General features: G+C 40.5%; 1 protein-coding gene across 7 annotated transcripts in view; it reads right to left on the bottom strand.

Annotated features, from left to right (window-relative positions):
- Nucleotides 1–6,711: 6,711 nt before the first annotated feature.
- Nucleotides 6,712–19,441, bottom strand: part of LOC124967595 (monocarboxylate transporter 1-like) — a 30,126-nt gene continuing 17,396 nt past the window's right edge. For 3 of the 7 annotated variants that reach the window (XM_047530046.1, XM_047530075.1, XM_047530066.1), the window contains exons 2-5: nucleotides 14,836–15,078; nucleotides 13,364–13,507; nucleotides 10,617–11,480; nucleotides 6,712–8,374 (exon numbers count right to left, since the gene is read on the bottom strand). In XM_047530046.1, the coding sequence (XP_047386002.1) occupies nucleotides 8,184–8,374; nucleotides 10,617–11,480; nucleotides 13,364–13,507; nucleotides 14,836–15,052 (1,416 nt within the window). In that variant the 5' untranslated portion in view covers nucleotides 15,053–15,078 and the 3' untranslated portion in view covers nucleotides 6,712–8,183. Of the gene's footprint in view, nucleotides 8,375–10,616; nucleotides 11,481–13,363; nucleotides 13,508–14,055; nucleotides 14,082–14,835; nucleotides 15,079–15,913; nucleotides 16,020–19,441 lie in introns of those variants that run through there. The other 4 variants (XM_047530056.1, XM_047530092.1, XM_047530084.1 and 1 more) reach the window with 4 other exon arrangements.

Here is a 19,441-nt window from a genome sequence, read left to right as displayed (position 1 = left end):
AAAGGCCTCAGCACCTTAAGGTGAGGAGCTGGGGGTTTGGCTCAGTGGTAGAGCACTTGCCTAGCATGTGTGAGGCACTGGGTTCGATTCTCAGCACTGCATACAAATAAATAAATAAAGGTTCATCAACACTACTAAAAAAAATATAAAAAAAAAAAAAAAAAAGCCTTAAGATGAGGTGAGGGGACTCAGAACAAAATACCCGCAAGTGTACCTCAGCAGGCTGGGTACTTTACTCTGAAGGACCTTGGAAAGGTCTGTCTCTGACCTTCTTCTCCCCTGAAGCTATTCACAGAAACCAGAATTCCTCTTCCCTAAGGCAGGTCATAAAAACCAGAACCCTGTCCTTCAAAGCAAGCCATCAAATCTTGAAATATATCTCTTCCGTCTCTCTTGAAGACCTCATTCCAGAGTGTCCTGCCCTGTCCCTGGGGAGGAATGCTTCACATATGGACTAAGAAGAATCTGAGCAGACAGGCCTTACTGGGTCCCCCTCAGTCTGTTACCCTCTCCCAACTTTTGCCCACTACATTTCCACATGGCTGTCCACTCCTCATCAAACCTAAGCAAAAAAACATTTCTTCATTTCTGAAGGCACCAGGAGCCACTGTAAAACTGTGATTAAATCTGTTATGCTTTTTCTCTTGCTAACTTAACTTTTCTTAGTACAGGAGTGACAGTCATGGCCCTTGTGATGGTGAAGAAAAGTGTCCCAGCTTTATGCCCCTACAGGAAGCCTGTGGGAGGGTGGGACCTGTCTTGTTGGTTTGCGTCTCCTGGGGCCAGCACAGCGCTGGCATGCAGCAGGCATGGAACAATGACAGCGTATGAACCATAACCACACTTACTCAGCACGTGCTCTTAGTGCCAGGAACCGTTCAGGGCGCCCTCCAGGCATAACATGGGCAACCCTCGCTGGCTGAGGAGCACCCAGGATCCACCCCCACCTGTTTCCTGCCCTTCAGAGGCAGAAAGCTGAACACTGCCTTTCCCGGATCCAGTCCTCCCAGAGGGACGGTGCAGATGGGATCCACCACTTAGACCCCACTTGAGACAGGGAAGGTGAAGGGAGGCAGGGCCGCCTTCCTGCTTGGGCTGGCTCCCCGTGGCAAGCAGGCCTTGCTGTTGCACATTTTTTCCTGCAGCAGCATCTGGTGTCCAGTCAGCACCCTGGGAGCCAGGGTACAGTTGGCAGAGGCAGTGAGGCCCTGCCTGCTCCCTGGCCCACGGCTGTTGGTGCAGCCTGGAACTCAGCAGCCAGCGGCAGCCTCAGGCACCCACCTTCCTTTCCTGCTCACACCCAGCAGCAGACCCTCTAGAGACTCAGCCCTGCCTCCCCCTGTCTCTCCACCGCCACAGTCACCCCACATACACCTAATCCTGTGTCAAATCACTTTCACTTCAACCTCAGGTGGCTGCTTTGTCCTGCATGGAACTCTGCCACACAACTATTATCATCCTCATTTTGCCAGTGAGGAAACTGAGGCACAGAGGCACATGGCCAGCGAGCGGCAGAGCCAGGTTTTGGATCCAGGTCTTTCTGAGTCCCTCATCTACTCTGTCTATTCACTACCTTAGGGAATATGTGACACTGGTACCTGGGGAGGGAGGTGGCTCAGAGAGCTGGGGCACAGTGTCTGGGCTGCCTTCTGTCTGGAGGCAGGTGCCCAAGGAGCTTGTCCTTCTTGAGCAGTTCAGCAGCACAGCTTCCTGAGAAGGTGCAGGGGCTGGGCTGCCCCAGACAGGCTGAGTAGGGCAGGGAGGCTGCCTGGCAGAACCAGGCTGACTGGGCACTACTTCACCTCCCGTGGGGATCAGGATTTGCCAACCCAGATTAGAAGTGTTTGGAGAAACACTTCAGTGATCACTGGAAAAGCCTGAGATATGATGGGGGAGGTGGGGTATCACCAGGCCCAAGGATCAGGAGGCCACCTTGGGTGACACCAGCTTGGTCTCATCAGTATCCCAGGGTTGAATGGAAGCCAGAAGCTTGATAGGCACTGCGTGCCCCCTCCCACATGGCCGCATAGAAGCCCAAGTTGGGGGTTTGCAGGAAGCTTAACAGTCCTCTGGACTGGAGTGCTCGCTCTCCTTCCAGGCAGCCGAATGTAGGTGGGGTAGCAGGGCCATGCTCTGTGGTGAGAAGAGAAAATCAAAGTTGCTGCCTGATGCTTCATATGTCCATGTGCTATCAACCTTGAGCTGACAAGGTCTGAGGATACTGAGCAGGGCAGCCAGGTGGGCCAGTTCCCACCTGCTGGTCAGGTCCCTCTCTGGAGTTTGCAGTCAATCCTTCATTATCTCAAACATTCAACAAGAGTGCCACCACATACCACACCCATGGCTGCCAGCCAGATAGAATATTCAGAGTCTCTGAGGTCCCCGCCTCATGGAACATACTTTCCAGGTTAGAATGCACTTCCCTGTTTCCTTGATGACTAGTTCCCTTCCCACTTCTCAAGCAGATGAATTCCATTTTTTCCCCAATCACTTTAGACACGATCCTCTAGCCTCTGATGGCCCCTTTGATCATCAGTGCCTTAATTCTGGCAGGTTTGGGCTCAGAGAACACAGACATTCATAGCAACTCTAGGAGAGTGTTCTGTTATCATCCCCATCTTGCAGATGTAGAAATTGAGGCTTAGAGAAGTTAAATAACTTGCCCTGGAATCAGGGCTGCACTTCAAGTCAAGATTCATTCTCTGAATAACTACTATACTCTAGTAACAGGAGACAGAAGACTCCAAAGGGGTCACTGAGGGGCAGGGGGTGTAGCTCAGGGGCAGTGAGCATGCTCTGTATGTTTCTATCCCCAGCACCACATTGTTTTTCATTGACTACAGTTTTTTGAATATTCCTTTGAAATTGTACTACTCTGCTGGTTTCATCATGAATGAACTGAATAAATCCTTATCATCTGCCTGCTAGGTATGAGTCATGTTTTTAACTTTTTGATGACTATACTATGATGGTGGACAGATCAGGAAAGAGGATTGAGAAGGAGGGGGGCTGCCATCAGGATCTCTGTGATGTGGTGTGAGGGCCTGGTGAAGGCTGTAGCAGGCGGGGGTGGACAGGAGAAATGTGCAGGAGGAAGGGGTAGGGCAGGTGCCCAGACGGAGGAGCTTCAGGCTCAGAAAACTTACTCTGTAGGACCAAGTCCTCCTTGGCTTGTGCTTATCATTAGCATTTGAGAAAGGAGATGCTAGGATTTTCCCTGTCTTAGGACTGGGGCCACAGTTGTTACAAAATGTCTATATAGCTTCTCATGTGAAAAACATTCAGAATTATACTCAGAAAACAACCAGGCTCTTTGATTAAACAACAAAAAAGCAGAGGTGGGAGGGCACAGAGAACAAAACACAGCAACAGAAAAACACTGAAGGAAACTTCTCCATGGATAGCACACCCAGAGACTTATCTCAGCCCACTTCCTTTCCTGGCTTGCTTTCTCTCTTTCTTTGGATTGAACCCAGCAGCACTTTACCACTGAGCTATATACTCAGCCTTTTTTATTTATTGTTTTGAGACAGAGTCTTGCTAAGCTGCCCAGGCTGGCCTCGAACTTGATATCTTCCTACCTCAGCCTCTCAAATCATTGGGTTTACAGGTGTGTGCCACTGTGCCCAGTTCCCTCCTAGCTTCTTTCCTTTTCGTGTGTGTGGGGTGGGGTCCTGGGGATTGAACTCAGGGGCACTCAACCACTGAGTCACATCCCAGCCCTATTTTGTATTTTATTTAGAGACAGAGTCTCATGGTGTTGCTTAGCGCCTTGCTGTTGCTGAGGCTGGCTTTGGATTTGTGATCCTCCTGCCTCAGCCTCCCGAGAAGCTGGGATTACAGGCATGTGCCACTGCACCTGGAACCTCCTAGTTTCTCAATGACCACTTCCTCTTGGGACCAAAGCTGGAACCAGCTCAGCAAAGGACACTCAGTTCTTGAGACAACAAAACATATTAGGAAAGGAAATCCACAATCCCACTGTGGGAAACCCTAAATCCCTGGGAAAGTCATGTGAATTTATTGGGGATGGGAATCATTAGATGCAGGGCTGGTGATTGGTTTGGCCATTATTCACCTTTGAGGAACTCCCAGAATTCATTCTCTTTGCTTCCAGAGCTTCCATCCAGCACAAACTTCAGCTCCAACCAGTAAACTAGAATGTGCTTGTTTCACACTCTCCTCACTGGAGGGATGCCCTGCTAGGATGGGACCTCCTTGAGGAGTCAGAACTGTGTTTTTTTGTTTGCCCTTTAAAAATTTCTGATTTACAAAAAAGTTGCAAAGACGGTCCAGAGTGTTCCTTAGTACTTTTCACTCAATTTTCTTTCATGTAAATCTTATATGATCATGGCAATTTTATCAAAACTAAGAAATTAACACTGATATAATCCTATTAATTAAACTACAGGTCAGCTTTTCCACTAATGTCCTCTTTCAGTTCCAGGATCCAATCCAGGATACCACATTGCATTTAGAAGGGTCATTGTGTGTGACTGTACCCACCTTCCAGGGTTTGCATGGATTAGATGAAATGGTACCTTAAAGCGTTTTGTAAACTGAAGAATTAAGTAATCAGTTCTAAATTTGTTGTTACTCTGGTTAATAATGAAACTTCTGAATGCTTCCTTCACTGTACTGCCTGATGTGAGCACATTAAAATGTCACTGAAATTACTTGAAAACAAGAGCTGTGAACTTGCACAGTTAATCTTCACAATCATATTGTGCTATTTTATCAATGAAACTCAGAGAAAGAAACTAACTTGCTCAAGATTGTACTAGACCTTTTTAGCTTCCCAAGATTGACTTGACTGACTTTTCACGTGCTGGGGAATCACAGCACTTCTACAGAGTTGCACCTATGAGGCCAGAAGCCATCAGCTCTGAGAACAAATGCTCACTACTACATCCTTCCATCAGATGATGCTCCCCGGGACAGCATCTGGATGAAAGAATGAATAAAGACTAATTCTGTATCTGTTGCTAACCAACCCTTCATTGCTTGTCTTCTTCTACTAGAAGGTGCAGTCCATGCAACACAAACAGGGTTTGCTCGTACTGAATCCTAACTGCCTGGGATTGCACATGGTGTCAATAATATCCATTAATGAATATGTAGAAACATCTGTCAGCCAACACCAGTACATCTTTGTGTGACATTAGTGTATTGTTTTGTTTTGTTTTTGTTTTTATAGTACTAGTGATTGAACTCAGAGGGTCTTAACCACTGAGCCACATTCCCCAGTCCTTCTTATACTTTATTTAAAGACAGGGCCTCACTGAGTTGCTTAGGGCCTCCCTAAATTGCTAAGGCTGGCTTTGAACTCGAGATCCTCCTGCCTCAGCCTCCTGAGCCACTGGGATTAAAGGCATGTGCCATGCCACGGTGCCACGGTACCCTGCTAGTGTATTGTTTTCTGAAGTTGATCTCAGAAAGATAATGCCCCAGAACAACCACAACCAAGTGGGGTGGTGGAATGCTAAACGCCTCTGGCTTCCAAAGTTCAACATTCACTTGCAGTTGAAGCTCAGAAGGGAATGCTGTCTCTAAGACACCTGCCTACAGGAAGGAGCCCTGGCAGGTGGCCCACGTGGCCTGTGACTCTGCATTCCAGTTTTGGTCCAGCCCCCAAAAGACAACTGGAGACCACTGGGCTGGTGACCACGTCACACTAAACCCCTTTGACCAGAGTGCAACCCTTGGGAGAAGCAGAAAGAAATACACAAAACAAAACAAAAAATCCCTGCTTGCGATCATCACCAGCTTCATTTTCTTGGAAGACAACTATCTTTCCAGAATTCTTCTATCTCAAACCTATTCATTTTCCCTCCAATATTAGCGACAAAATAACAGTTATGTTCACATTATGGAAAAAATGGAATATAGGGAAAGAGTCATCATCCCAAAACAAGTATGGGTGGAATTTTGTGTGTATTTCCTTCCCCTTTGCACCCTGAGAATGTATTGTATCTACTGATCTAACTAGTTGGTTTATTTAACATTGTATCATACTTATAAAATAAGGTTCTTTCCTTGCTTTGATGTTTCCTAACCATGTATTTAAATTCATTTCCAAATATGTAAGGATTTTAAAATATATTACTCATTTCACTGTCAGGTATGCCCCCAAAAAGTCACCCAAAGGGTTTGAAAGACAAAAACTCAAGGCACTTAATATCTTAAGGCCCCTTTGAATATTAGCATTAAAAAAAAAAGTCTAACTGAAAATATACAAGTGACAAGCACAATAAAAGTAGTCATCAGGGAGATGTGGCACAGTGGCACAAGCCTTTAACCCCAGCAGCTCTGGAGTGTGAGACAGGAGGATCAAAAGTTCAAAGGCAGCCTCAGGAACTTAGCGAGGCCCTAAGCAACTCAGCAAGACCCTGTATCTAAATAAAATATATAAAAGGGATGGGGATGTGGCTCAGTGGTTAGGTGCCCCTGGGTTCAATAGTGCCAGAAAACAAAAACAAAAACAAACAAACAACAACAACACACACCTACTAGTGTGGTAGAATTAGAAAGACATCTGCTGACAAGAATGTAGAACATTCAGAATTCCATACACTGCCAACTGCTTAGAAAATCATGTTTCTTTACAAGAACATTTTCTCGTAAAGTTAAACATGAATTTGCCATATGACCCAGCAATCCCAATCCCATCATTTACCCAAGAAAATGAAAGTCTGTATCTACACACAGATCTCTTAAATGTTTACAGCAGCTTTAATCACAATGGACAGAAAGTAGAAATAACTCAAATGTTCATAAACTGGTGAATAGATTTACAAATCATGGTATATCCATACAAATGAACACTACTCAGCAATAAAAAGAATGCACTGCTGATACATGGAACCACAAAGATGAATCATACATCCTGATGCTATGGAAAGACACAGTAGGTTACTCTGAATTTTTAGTCACTTCTGACACCATGTTTTAAGTTTGTTCCATAGTGACAGTCACTGCTGCAACTCTGCCGACATCAACTGTGGGTCACAATTCTAATGACAGGAGTTAGTGTCAGACTCCACAGGTTTAAAGGCTCAGTCCCATGAGACTCCCTCACTTAAGATACTATTTGCAAGTCTCAGGCTGTACCTGTAGTTGATCAACTGGTAATAATTTGGGGGTTTCTGTGACCCCCTCTTCAAGCTTGATAATTTTCTGAAACAGTTCACAGGACTCAGAGAAACCCTTTCCTTTTGTTTATTAGTTTATTATAAAGAATATAACTCAGGAAGAGTCAGAAGGAAGAGGTGCATGGGACAAAGTATGGGGAAACTCTCCAGGTGTGCTACCTTCTTGGCACCTCAGTGTGTTCCCCTAGCTGGGACTGTTTAGGGGTTTTTGTGAAGGAGTTGAAAATCCAACCCTCTCATCACTCCTTGGTCTTTCTGAGGACCAGCCCCCATCCTGAAGATTTCCAGAGGTCCCCAGTTACAAATCCTGTCAATAGATGCAAAAGACACTCTTACCACTCCAGGTATATCAAGGGTTTTAGGAGCTGTGTGCCAGGAACTGGAGACAAAGACCAAACATTTATTTTCTGTTATGCCACAGCTACCTATGATGTGATTCCATTAATTCCATTTGGGAAAAGGCAAAACTTAGGGGGCAGAAATCAGGTCAATAGCTGCCAGGGGTTATGGGTAGAGGGAGGGGTAGACAGCAAAAGACAGGAGGGAACTATTTGGGGTCTTTGAAATGTTCTATACTAGGGTCATACTTAGTTGAATAAACATCTTTGACAAAATTCATCAAACTTCATCCTTAAAAAAATTGAACTGTAGGGCTGGGGATGAATGGTGCTTGCCTACCATATGCAAGGCCCTGGATTCAATTCCCAGCACCCCTAAAAATGGTGGGGGTGTTAAATCATATGCAAAGTATACCTTAATCAATCTGACTTCAAATAAAAGCAATTTCCTTCCTTTATCTTTTACAAATCCCTAGATTCTAAAGGATGTGATGTTTATTTTGGGCTGCTGTGAAGGATGAGATAAAGTTTTATCAATAAACACCTGGCAATTTTCACAAAGCTGTCTGTTGTCCACATTCACCATTGCTAGGTGAACATGGTTCAGTAGAATGTTCTCCAGTATCTTTGGTAAAAAGCACCTCTGACTATCCGTGCTTTCAGACTGGATGCTTCCCTTCAGGGCCTTTCTGTTCTATGTAGTAACTTCTCTGGGCTCCTCCTCTTTATCTTCCTTTTTTTGCTTCTCTTCTGCTTTCTCTTCTTTTGCCACAAGTCGATAATTGATGCCCATACCAATGAAGAGAAAAACACCGGCAATAATTAGGATTGCACCACATGACCAGTATGTATATTTGTAGTCTCCATATATGTCATTGAGACGACCTAAGGGTATAAAAAACAAAACACGTGGGTAAAAGTAAGCAGAGATACCCTTTCCAAAGTGTAAGTATTCACTCAGAAAAATGTTGATCCAGCCTTCAACGAGCCCACAAATGACCGATCAGTATAAAAGAGTTGCTAAAAATAACCTGATCTTCTGTTTATGTCATTCTCAATGATTTTAGGTGCCCTTGGTATTCTGTTTCTTCAGCAACATGAAAAATAATCAATTCTTGGCAAATTTGAGTTAGGAAAGACCTGGAAATTACCTACAATCAATTCCGCAATACATAGTGGAAAAAGTGTTGCTCACAAGAGGTCTAGGAGTCTTGTCCAAGGACACACAGCTATTCCAGGTACCCGGGGCCAAGGCTCTTTCCCTATCAGCATTTCCCAGAGTGTCCTGTGCTGGGAACTGAACCAACGGCAATACTTCACCACCAGGCTAAGCACTTAACCTTCATGACAGGCACATTCCGTGGTCATCCGCACCATATAGACACAAAAACTGAAGTACAGAGACAGAAGTAACTTGCCCAAGGTCCCAAAGCTACTAAATGAAACCATTCGTTTGGCTTCAACCCGGGAAATCTGACCCCTGGTCTGTACCTGTAACTACTGCAACAAGGAGTTTAATGTTTCAAAGGTCAAAAGAATTTGGGATGGCATGTCACTTCTTTTTATCTTCTAGGCTTTGTGAAGTCTGGTAGTAAAGAAACCCACTTAACTTTGTGTTTCTAAACGTTTTGTTATGGTTGTAGTTTATTAGTATCTCCAGAAATTAACTCTGGAAAGCCCTACTCTGCACTTAATAGAACCAGGTCAGATGTGGTTCCACGTGGTTTCCTGACTCAGGGCATGGCTCATTCAGCAACTGTCACTGAGAGTCCATCAAAACCCAGGCATTGGCTTCGCTCAGCTCTGCAGATGAGGGTGAGCAAGGGCCTTACCATCCACAGCTGAACGGAGAAGAGATGTTATTCAGATACACAAATGTGACAAGCGCCACAGGGAGGGCTGTGGAAACAGAAAATGGAGGACTGGGACTGGCAGGTGGGGTGAGGAAGTCTTCCTCCCTTGAGACCACTGAGCTGAGACTTGCAGGGGGACAGGGAGCCTCAGAAGTGGGTGAGGAGAGGATCCAGGCAGAAGAGCAAGTGCAAAGGCACAGGGGTAGGAGGAAGCATGGCATGTGAGCGGGGAAGACGGGCTGATACTAAGAAATGAGGCTGGAGAGACAGGTGAGGCCAGGCCAGGCAGAGCCTCGCAAGTCACATTAGGAACTTTTATCCTCACCCTGAGAGCAGTGGGAAGCAACCGAAGAGGTGTAAGACTGCAGGACCACTGGGGCTGGTATAGGAGTACCAGTTATGAGGTTACCATTAGGATCAGCTGGCATAGGAAACAGGAGTTTGGAATAGGGTGTTAGTTGTGATGGAGAAAAATGGGCAGATTAGGAAGATTTGGGAGGTGAAAACTGACAGGACTCATGAAACTCAGAGTAAAGGAAAGAGTAGAAGAGGGGACATTTTGAAGTCAGCCTCTCTGTTGGTGTAGTCTTCCTTACTTTTCAATGCATAATCTCAAAAGCATGAATCAATCCAGAGGAGAGCCAAATTATTCTTGTATTCAATATTAAGTAGTAATTTCTACATGTAAAGAATTTGCCATTCTTATAGAATAATCTATTAAGTTTTATAGTCATTTAGTGAATGTGAGATCTTGAACAGATTATTTCATTTTTAGAAACCTGCATTTCTTCACTTATAAAGTGGGACAGTAACAGTTCTATCTCATAGACTTGTGAAATATGACAGGACATATAAAGTAATGAGGACAGTCTCTGGAACACTGTGAATCCTTGCACATTATTATTATTTTGACTAGTAGTACTGAGATAAATGTCATGATTAAAATGAAAACACTATTAGTATTTTAAGGGTGGAATTGTACATTACACATTTTTCTACAATAAGTGTGTTTGTTTTATGACCAGAAATACTTTGAAAAATACTGAAGCTTGTAATAGTTCTTTATTCTCCTTTCAGCTTGATGGTTCAATCTAGTTTGATTCTGTAAGCATATGAGCAATCACCTGTGCCAAATAATGTGCCAGCACTAAGGGTCCAGAAATGAGAAAGACTTGCTCTTTGCTACCAAACAGTTCACTAATCTCTGCTTTCTATCGCTGTCCCAATCCCGTTTTATGACAGCAGAGCCATAGAGATAGGGAAACATACTGTACCTAACAGTGGTGGCCCCAGGAGGACAGGACAGCATTCCACAATGGTCACCAATCCCATGGCACTGGAGAACCTCTGCGGTCCAACAAGGTCCATCAAAGTTTCAAACAATAAGGAGCTGAGCCACCCAAAGGCAAATCCTAAGAATCCCGCATACACACAGAACCCAATGTAGCTGGTAGAAAAAGGCAGTACCATATGACACACTCCATTTGCAAAAAGAGAAGCAGCAAAGAAATACTGGATTCGAGGTCTTATCCACTTTGTGTTGGCTACCAGTCCCATGGAAGGTCTGGCTATAATATCGACAAAAGACAATATGGAGAGTAGGAAGGCAGCCTTCTCACTAGCGTAATGTTGACTCTTGGCATAACTACTAAGAAAGACTAAAGGTGCAGCCAGTCCAAAGGCCATTATCACATTTCCAGAAAGGTACAGAATGAAGCCTCTGTGGGTAAACAGGGACAAGTCCAGGAACTGGTTAACTATTTGGAAGACTGATCTTTTCTTCTCTTTATCATTCCCATCATTAAATTTTCCTGCATCATCTGCAACTTTTTTTGCATTAGATTTTCCAATTTCCTGAAGGGAATCTTTACCCTTAACTTTCTCTGCCTGTGTTGGTTCGGGTCCTAGAGGTCGCATCAGGGCTCCAGCTACACAGCAGTTTAGTAGGAGGCCTCCAAGAATCAGGAAGCTTCCTTTACAACCAAAGACATCAAAGAGAGTCTGATTGAGGGGGGCCAGGACTGCAAGGAGCACAGGGCTGCCTGCCATAGCCAGTCCATTGGCCAATGGTCGCTTCTTATAGAAATACTTGCTAATCATGGTCAGAGCCGGATTCAAGTTGAAAGCAAGTCCAAGACCTGAGAGGGAGGAAAAAATTACAGTATTATGTACTATAATAAATATCAGAAATATTTGTTATTAATTAACTAGACAAAGAAACTGAATGGAAAGGAGAAAATTGTCATCATTATGAGAGAGGTTATTATAATTAATAGATCATTAGGTCAACTGCTGTCAAATAAATACAGTCCTAAGTGTCTTTAGGTAGCAAATACCAGAGTTAAAACATTAAAATTATTATTTTTACTCTCATGACCAAAAGAATAATAAATGTAGGATCTTGTATTTAGTTTCCATAATATTAGTTTTCTTGAGGAACAGTAGATTGAAAGCAAAAAGGAAAAAAATAAATAATAGAAATTCAGAAAGGAAGACAGTAAATGAAAATATTTTTGGATAGTAAAAATACAACACTGTCAGAGATGCCAGTATTACTGCAATAAATTCATTAACTGAATGCAATTTCTATGAAAATGTCAATGTATTTTATTTTTCAAATGAGGTAAAATGACCATAAAATACACATGGAGAACAAATACATCATAAATATTTGAAAAAGATAAGTAATTTTGGGAACCAATGTAAAAGAATGAATATATTATAGTTATAATAATTAGAACAGTGTAGTATTTATTAAAAAAGAGAGAAACTAATCAATGAAAATAAGCAGAAAGTCCAAGAATGAAACCAAGGGATACTTGTAACCTTTTTTTATTTATTTGTTTTACTATGCAGGGGTTGGGACCCAAATATGCTAAGCCAGTGTTCTACCACTGAGCTACACCCTCAGTCTGATACCAGGTTTTTTAACAATATATCATGCATATGCCCATAGTTCCTCATCTCAGTAAATATAGTTTGACTGATGTTATTTTTCCATTGAATGGATACCACAATTCATTCACCATTCTTTGACTAATGGACATTTAAGTTATTGACACTTTTTTCTATTAATAAACAGTGTATATATATATTCACACACACAAGATATATAGTTAAAATATATATTTATATATAATATATATGATCTTACATATATATATTTTTGGGGGGGTCCCCCAGGTATTGAACCCAGGGGTGCTTAATGACTGAGCCACATACCTAGCCCTTTTTATTTTTTATTTGAAGACAAGTTCTAAGTTCAGACTAGCTTTGAACTTGACATCCTCCTGCTTTGGTATTATATGACAGTTCTCCATGTATCTTCATGAAAATAATTATTAAAAAAGGATGCCTGTAATCCCAGCGACTCAGGAGGCTAAGGCAGGAGGACCTATCTCAAAATAAAAAATAAAAATAAGAAAGGACTGGAGGTGTAGCTCAGTCGTAAGTGCCTCTAGGTTCAATCCAGTACCTAAAAATAAAAATTAAAAAAAAAAGCAGGGGCAAGCAGGTGTGGGGAGGAAGAGTGCCCTTTACTCCTTGAAAATGTACCTGGCTTCTCTACCAGAAAATCTGCTCTTTGTGCCTGGTGTTCTCCCTTAGTCCACTTTGAGCCAATTCCATCTTGGGTAGTCCGGGGTTTGTGGGAATAGCTGATGACTGACTGCTCTTTCAACAATTCAGGGCACCGCACCCTTTACTGCTATCTTCCTTAGATGGAAGAAGGGAAGAGAGGGAGTGAGGGTGGAAAGGAAGAAAGGGAAGGGGGACAGAAATTTTTTAAACTCATTCGTTTAACAAATGATAATGTCAATTAAGTGCTAGACTTTCTTTAAAAGTCTGCTTTCCTGGCACTCTGAAATTAACATATCTAAAGCTCTTAAAAATAACATTCAGTAATTTTTCTAATAAATAAATTTTATTTCTCAAAAGAATTGGCAGATAAATGCTGCCAATAGTCCACCAAAAAAAAAAAAAAAAAAAATGAATGCTTGAAAATGAACCAGTAGCGCCTCACCTCCAATAACTCCAATACATAAGTAAAGTTCCTGTACGGTGTTAGAGAAAGAAGCTGCCATCAAGCCACAGCCAGACAAGCAGCCACCAGCAATCATGATGGGACGACTGCCATATTTATTCACCAGGACACTGCTGATGGGACCTGGGAGAGAACAGGCAACTTAGCAACACGGAGAAGCCCACTCCCGACTTCTGTGTCCACACAAGGCATTACTGACAAGAGAGGGCATCCAGACAAAACCCCCATCCCCACAACAAACAGAGAAAACAGAAGGTCACGTAAAGAACACTGCTTTCTATCATTATTGCAGATTCATTGGTTCGTGTAGTGGAAAAAAAGAGCATTGATTGTACATCTTCTATGCTTCTAGAACATATTAGATGGATTCACCTAAAGTAGAAAAGACCTCACTCAACCTCTCATAAGGTAGAACAGGCGGCACCTTCCCTTATTATAAGTGTCCTGTAGGCTCTTTCATGTATTTAGAACATCATCAACATAACAGTAGCAAGTCTGCTCTGTTCTTAATTTGGAGGTAGACACCTGAAGCACAGATGTATGAAAACAACGTGATGTTGAACAAATCTGATCCAACTTCTGACTTTAGGATATATTTATATACTAGCTAAAGTGTGTTTTGTTTCTCACAGAAAACAACAGTAACAAAACTACAAAACAAGAATGCCTACCATCACTACTTTTCTTCAGCATTATACTGGAAGTCCAAGCCAGCGCAGTAAGACAGGGGAAAAAAGGTATAAGGAAAGGAAGAAACCAAACTATCATTATTTGTGGAAGATACCTTGTATATCCAAATAATTTGACAGACTCTACCAATAAACCAATGGAAACAGCAAAAATTGAGCAAGGTTACAGGATATATGATGCCTTTTTATATATCAGCAAAAGCAGAAAACACTTTTTTCCCTCCCTGTGGTACTGGGGATTGAACCCAGGGTCTCATGCATGCTATGCAAGCACTCTACCACTGAGCTGCCCCCCAACCCAGAAAATGCATATGATTATTATTAATATTACTATTTTGTACTGGGGATTGAACCCAGGGGCACTTTACCACTGAGCTATATTCCTAGACCTTTTTATTTTTTAAATTTTTGGGGGCCTAACTTTCTAAGGCCAACTTAAACTTGCAATGCTCCTGCCTCAGTTTTCTGAGTTGCTGGAATTACAGGCTTATACCACCATGCCCTGCCAGAAAACACATTTAAAAAAAAAAAGTTATCCTTTATAATGACACCAGTTTGGGTCATAAGTAACCTAAGAGAACATATGGTTGCTATATATCCTTTATTGATAAAAAGAAGGAAAAATAATATTCTAATAACATAACTTCAAGAATTAACCTTTCAAATACCTCACTGATAAGGGCATCCAGAGCAGAAAGCACTTACTACAGAGCTTTTACCTGCCTATTGGTAGTTAAAAGAGCAGGTCTCAGTGGTACTCACCGCCCCCATACATGACAGCAAACATGATGGAGGATATCCACGACACTTCACTGGTGCTGGCATCAAATATACCTTCAATTTCTTTGTAAAATACAGAAATAGCTTTGCCAAATGCACAAGAGAAGCCGATAGAAATGAAAGCACCAACAACCACTGCCCACCCCCAGCCTCCATCTGGGGGGGTATATCCAACGGGACCTTCATTTGACGATGACATTGTATATAAAGATGAATTCCAAATACCTGAAGGATATGAAAGGAAAACAGTACATAACAAATAGGTCAATAACAAAGTACCCCCACAAAGCCCCTAAGACTTAGGTTACCAGTAATTAAATTGCTTCTGATATTACTTGTCCCTTGTGAATATAGTAGAGAAACCATCTAAGAGGCATGGTATTGCCCATAAATTTCACAGGCTTTAAGTTAAAAACTTACCCCCATTTGAACTAAACATCAAAATCTTTTTCAATAAATGTAGTACTTTTTCTTCAAGCTTATAATCATAACAGCTTCAATTACTAATTTCAGTACTCTTCTATACTACCACAGAAAACCAAATTACTCCTTTAACTTATCTGTTTGCAAAACTTAACACACATACTATAAAATTACAAAAAGTTAATATTTCCCTTGCAATGTTTTCTCCTTTCCCAGAATTTATCCTCTAATATCTACCTAGCTTTTATTTTCTCTAGGATTAACAGGCTCACCTAAAAATATCAGGAAGGATAGAGTGTTATCTATAACAAGCTAGACATACAGCAATTTACAATATGTGGAGTGGAAAGTTATTCCAGTAAAGTTTGCCTTTCATCCAGCTGTTAAGACTTAAGGTATTTTTTTTTTTCTATTGTGTGAAAGGAAGGATTCTTAAATGATAGCTTAACCTATACAGTTTGAATGGATCAATTTCAGAAGCTGGCAGTTTTAAATCAAAAACTTTTCCTTTTCTTGTTAAGTCACCCAGTTACTAATGAAGAGCAAAGTTAGTAAAGGAAATATACTGTAAGATTTGATTTAGTAGCAGGTGGGAGAGGCTGGGAACAGGTTTACTGGTCTACTTTAAAGAAATTACCCTTTTATTGGTTGTGGTGGTCTACACCTGTTATCCCAGTGACTCTGGAGGCTGAGGCAGGGGAATCCCAAGTTCAAGGTCAGCCTGGGCAAGTTAATGAGATCTGTCTGAACATTTAAAAGATTAAAAAAAAAAAATAGTTCTGTTGAAGAAACTAATAAGAACCTTTATGAGTTTCTGAATATATTTTTTATAGAATTAAAGTTTCCAAAATGTTTTATAAAATTGTGAAATGTTTAGGGTTTATACAACTTTTGTTAGATTTCATTTCAAGTTATTTTTGTTGTTACTCTTGTAAATAGTAACTTTAAAAAATATTTTCTGGTGTGTAAACACAATTGATCTGTTTAAATAACAGCTTTATTGATAGATACAATTTGCATATTTTAAAATTCATTCTTTCAAAATGTACAACTCAGTGGTTTTTAATGCAATCACAGAATTATGTTAACTATCACCATCTAATTTCAGTTGAAGTTTTCAACTATTATTGTCATGGTTTGGATCTCGGAGTATCCGCTGTAAAGCTCATGTGGTAGGTAATGCAAAGGACATTCAGAGGTGAAATGATCAGATTCTGAGAGCTATAATCTCAGTGGATCCGTTCGATGAATTAATAACTTGAATGGATTACTAGATGGTACTGTAGGCAGGTGGGCATGGCAGGAGGAAGTAGGTCACTGGGAGCATGCCTTTGGGGACTATATCTTGTCCCTGGCTCCTTAGTCTCTCTACATCTCTCTACTTCCTGGCTGCGACAAGTTAAGCAGTTCTCCTCTGTCATGCCCTTGTGCCATGACGTTCTGCCTCGTCTCAGGCCCAAGAGCAATGGAGTTGGATAAGCATGGAATGAATCGTTGAAATGGTGAGCCCCAAATAAACTTACCCTCCTCTAAGTTGTTCTTGTCAGGTAATTTGGTCACACTGATGAAAAGTTAACTAATACAATTATTATTGAATTGTCTATTTTCCTTTTAATTCCATCAGTTTTCCATGTATTTTGAAGCTCCATTGTTAATTGTATATTTGTTTGTTATTGCTATATCTTCTTGAATGACTGATCTTTTTATCATCATAATATGTACTTATTTTACATCTAGTAACAATATTTTTTCTTGACATCTATCTTGCCTAATATTCCTATGCCACTCCAGCTCTCTTATTGTTTGCACGGTATCTTTTTCATCTGTTTACTTTAAGCATATGTATCTCTGACTCTAAAAGAGGGTCTACATAAACTATATACTGCTAACCACTGCATTTTGATTATTTAATCCACTTACATTTAATATAAGTAATAAAGTAGGATTCAAGTCTGCCAATTTGCTATTTGTTTTCTGTCTTTTTTGTTTCTCTATTCCTCCACTACTTTTTTAAAAATATTTTTAGACGTTGATAGATCTTTATTATATTCATTTATTTATATGTGGTGCTGAGAATTGAACCCAGTGCCTCACACATGCTAGGAAAGTGCTCTACCACAGAGCCACAACCCAGCCCATCCACTACTGTTTTCTATTGTGAACAGATTTTTTTAACTGTGTCATTTTAGTTCCTTTGCTATTTTTTTACTATAATTTTGGGGTTTTATTTTATTTATTTATTTTTTCAGCCTGGTGACTACAACAAACATCTATCTTGAAACAATCTAGAATGTGTTAATACCAACTTAATTTCAATAGTATACAAAAACTTGACTACTCCCAGGAGCAATGATACATGCTTGTAATCCCAGCAATGCAGGGAGCTAAGGCAGGAGGTTCACAAGTTTAAGGCCAGCATTGTTAATTGAGCAAGACCCTGTCTCAAAATGAAAAATAAAAGGGGATGGGATATAACTCAGTGGTAGAAAAGAGTCACTATATAACCCACTTTTATGTAATTACTATCATACAAATTACATTTTTATACATTATAAGCCTACCAACATTTTTATAATTATTAACTTATATAGTCATCCTTTAGATCAGAGGAAGGAAAAAGAGTTCAAGCAAGAAATATATTTATACTGACTTTTTAAATATATATATATATATATATACTAGTTGTAGATGGACACAATACCTTTATTTTATTTTTATGTGGTGTTGGGATCCGAACCCAGTGCCCCAAACATGCTAGGCAAGAGCTCTACCACTGAGCCATCCCCTGCGATTAATTTTACTTATGCTGTTGCTTTTACATGTGTCCTTTATTTTTTGTCCTTTATTTTTTCATGTGAATTCAAGTTACTGTCTAGTGTTCTTTCATTTCAGTCTCAGACACTCTGGTATTTCTTATAGTACGGGCTTGTTGGCAACAAAACCTCTCAATTTTTGTGTATCTGAGAATGCCTTGATTTTGCCTTCATTTTGTTAAAACACCACAGGTCTTGCTGTTCTTCTAGAATACTCTCTTTAGATTGTTGTAAACCTTTGGTTTATTCTGAGTTCTGAAAAAGTTGATTTTGATCATTTTTGCCAGTGTTCTCATTGTTTTTTTGAAGGAGCATATTTTCAGAGGGCCTAATTCTACCACTCTAGAAGTGCTTGCCATAACTGATTTTTTTATATAAACCTTTAATTTGGCAAATCTGAAAATTAAATTTGCCTATATTTTGTTCGGATTGTTGAAAATGTTCATAAGCTATTTGGAAATACACATTTCCCTTCTCAACTCTCTTTCTGATTTCAATATCAACATTATGTTAGAGTCATAAAGTGAGTTAGATGTTCTTTTCCTGATCTCAGGAAGAGTTTGTGTAAGACTGGAATAATTTGTTCCTTCAAAGTACAGATAGTACTTTCTTGATAGAATTACCTAGCAGAATGTACCTATAAAACCACCTGGGGATGTGTTTTCCTTATGAGGATAGTTTAAGTCATCTACTTCAATTAAAGAAATGCCAAGTCTACTCATTCCTTCTCTTACCTTTTCTTTTTCTTTCAGTGTTGGGGATAAAACTCAGGGTCTTATGCTGAACTCCATTCCCTAGTTCTTCATTTTGCATTTTGAGACTTTATAGGGTATTTTCCTATAATTTCTTCCACTTTGACTAAGTTTTCAAATTTACTGGCCTAGCATTTTTAGTCTCTGGATCTGTGGTAATGTCTTCTTTATCACTGATACTTGTGCCCTCTTCTCATCTTCCCTTACTCCCAGAGGTTTACCTCCTTTATTAGTTTTCTTCAAAGAATATTGTTTCATCAAAAAAAAAATTTTTTTTTTACTGTAACTTTCCTCCATTTCACGTATTTCTACTATTTTTATCATCATTTTACTATTACATTTTTGGAATTTATTCTGCTCTTTTTCAGATTAAGGTGGACACTTAGACAATTATTTTCTAATACAAGCATTTAAGACCACAAGTTTCCCATTATCAGTTTAACTGCATATCACTATGTAATTACATATGGTTGTTTATTTCATATAGGACTTTCTGTACAAAATATTCCACGATGATTTCTTTTCTCTTTTTTGCCCCTGTTGTATTGGGGATTGAACCCAGGGACACTGAGCTATCGCCAAAGCCCTTTCTAATTTTTA

The sequence above is a fragment of the Sciurus carolinensis genome, chromosome 1 (assembly GCF_902686445.1).
Source record: "Sciurus carolinensis chromosome 1, mSciCar1.2, whole genome shotgun sequence".
Taxonomy (NCBI): Eukaryota; Metazoa; Chordata; class Mammalia; order Rodentia; family Sciuridae; genus Sciurus; species Sciurus carolinensis.
Note: the sequence above shows the minus strand (reverse complement) of the source record. Positions and strands in the feature narration are given on the sequence as shown.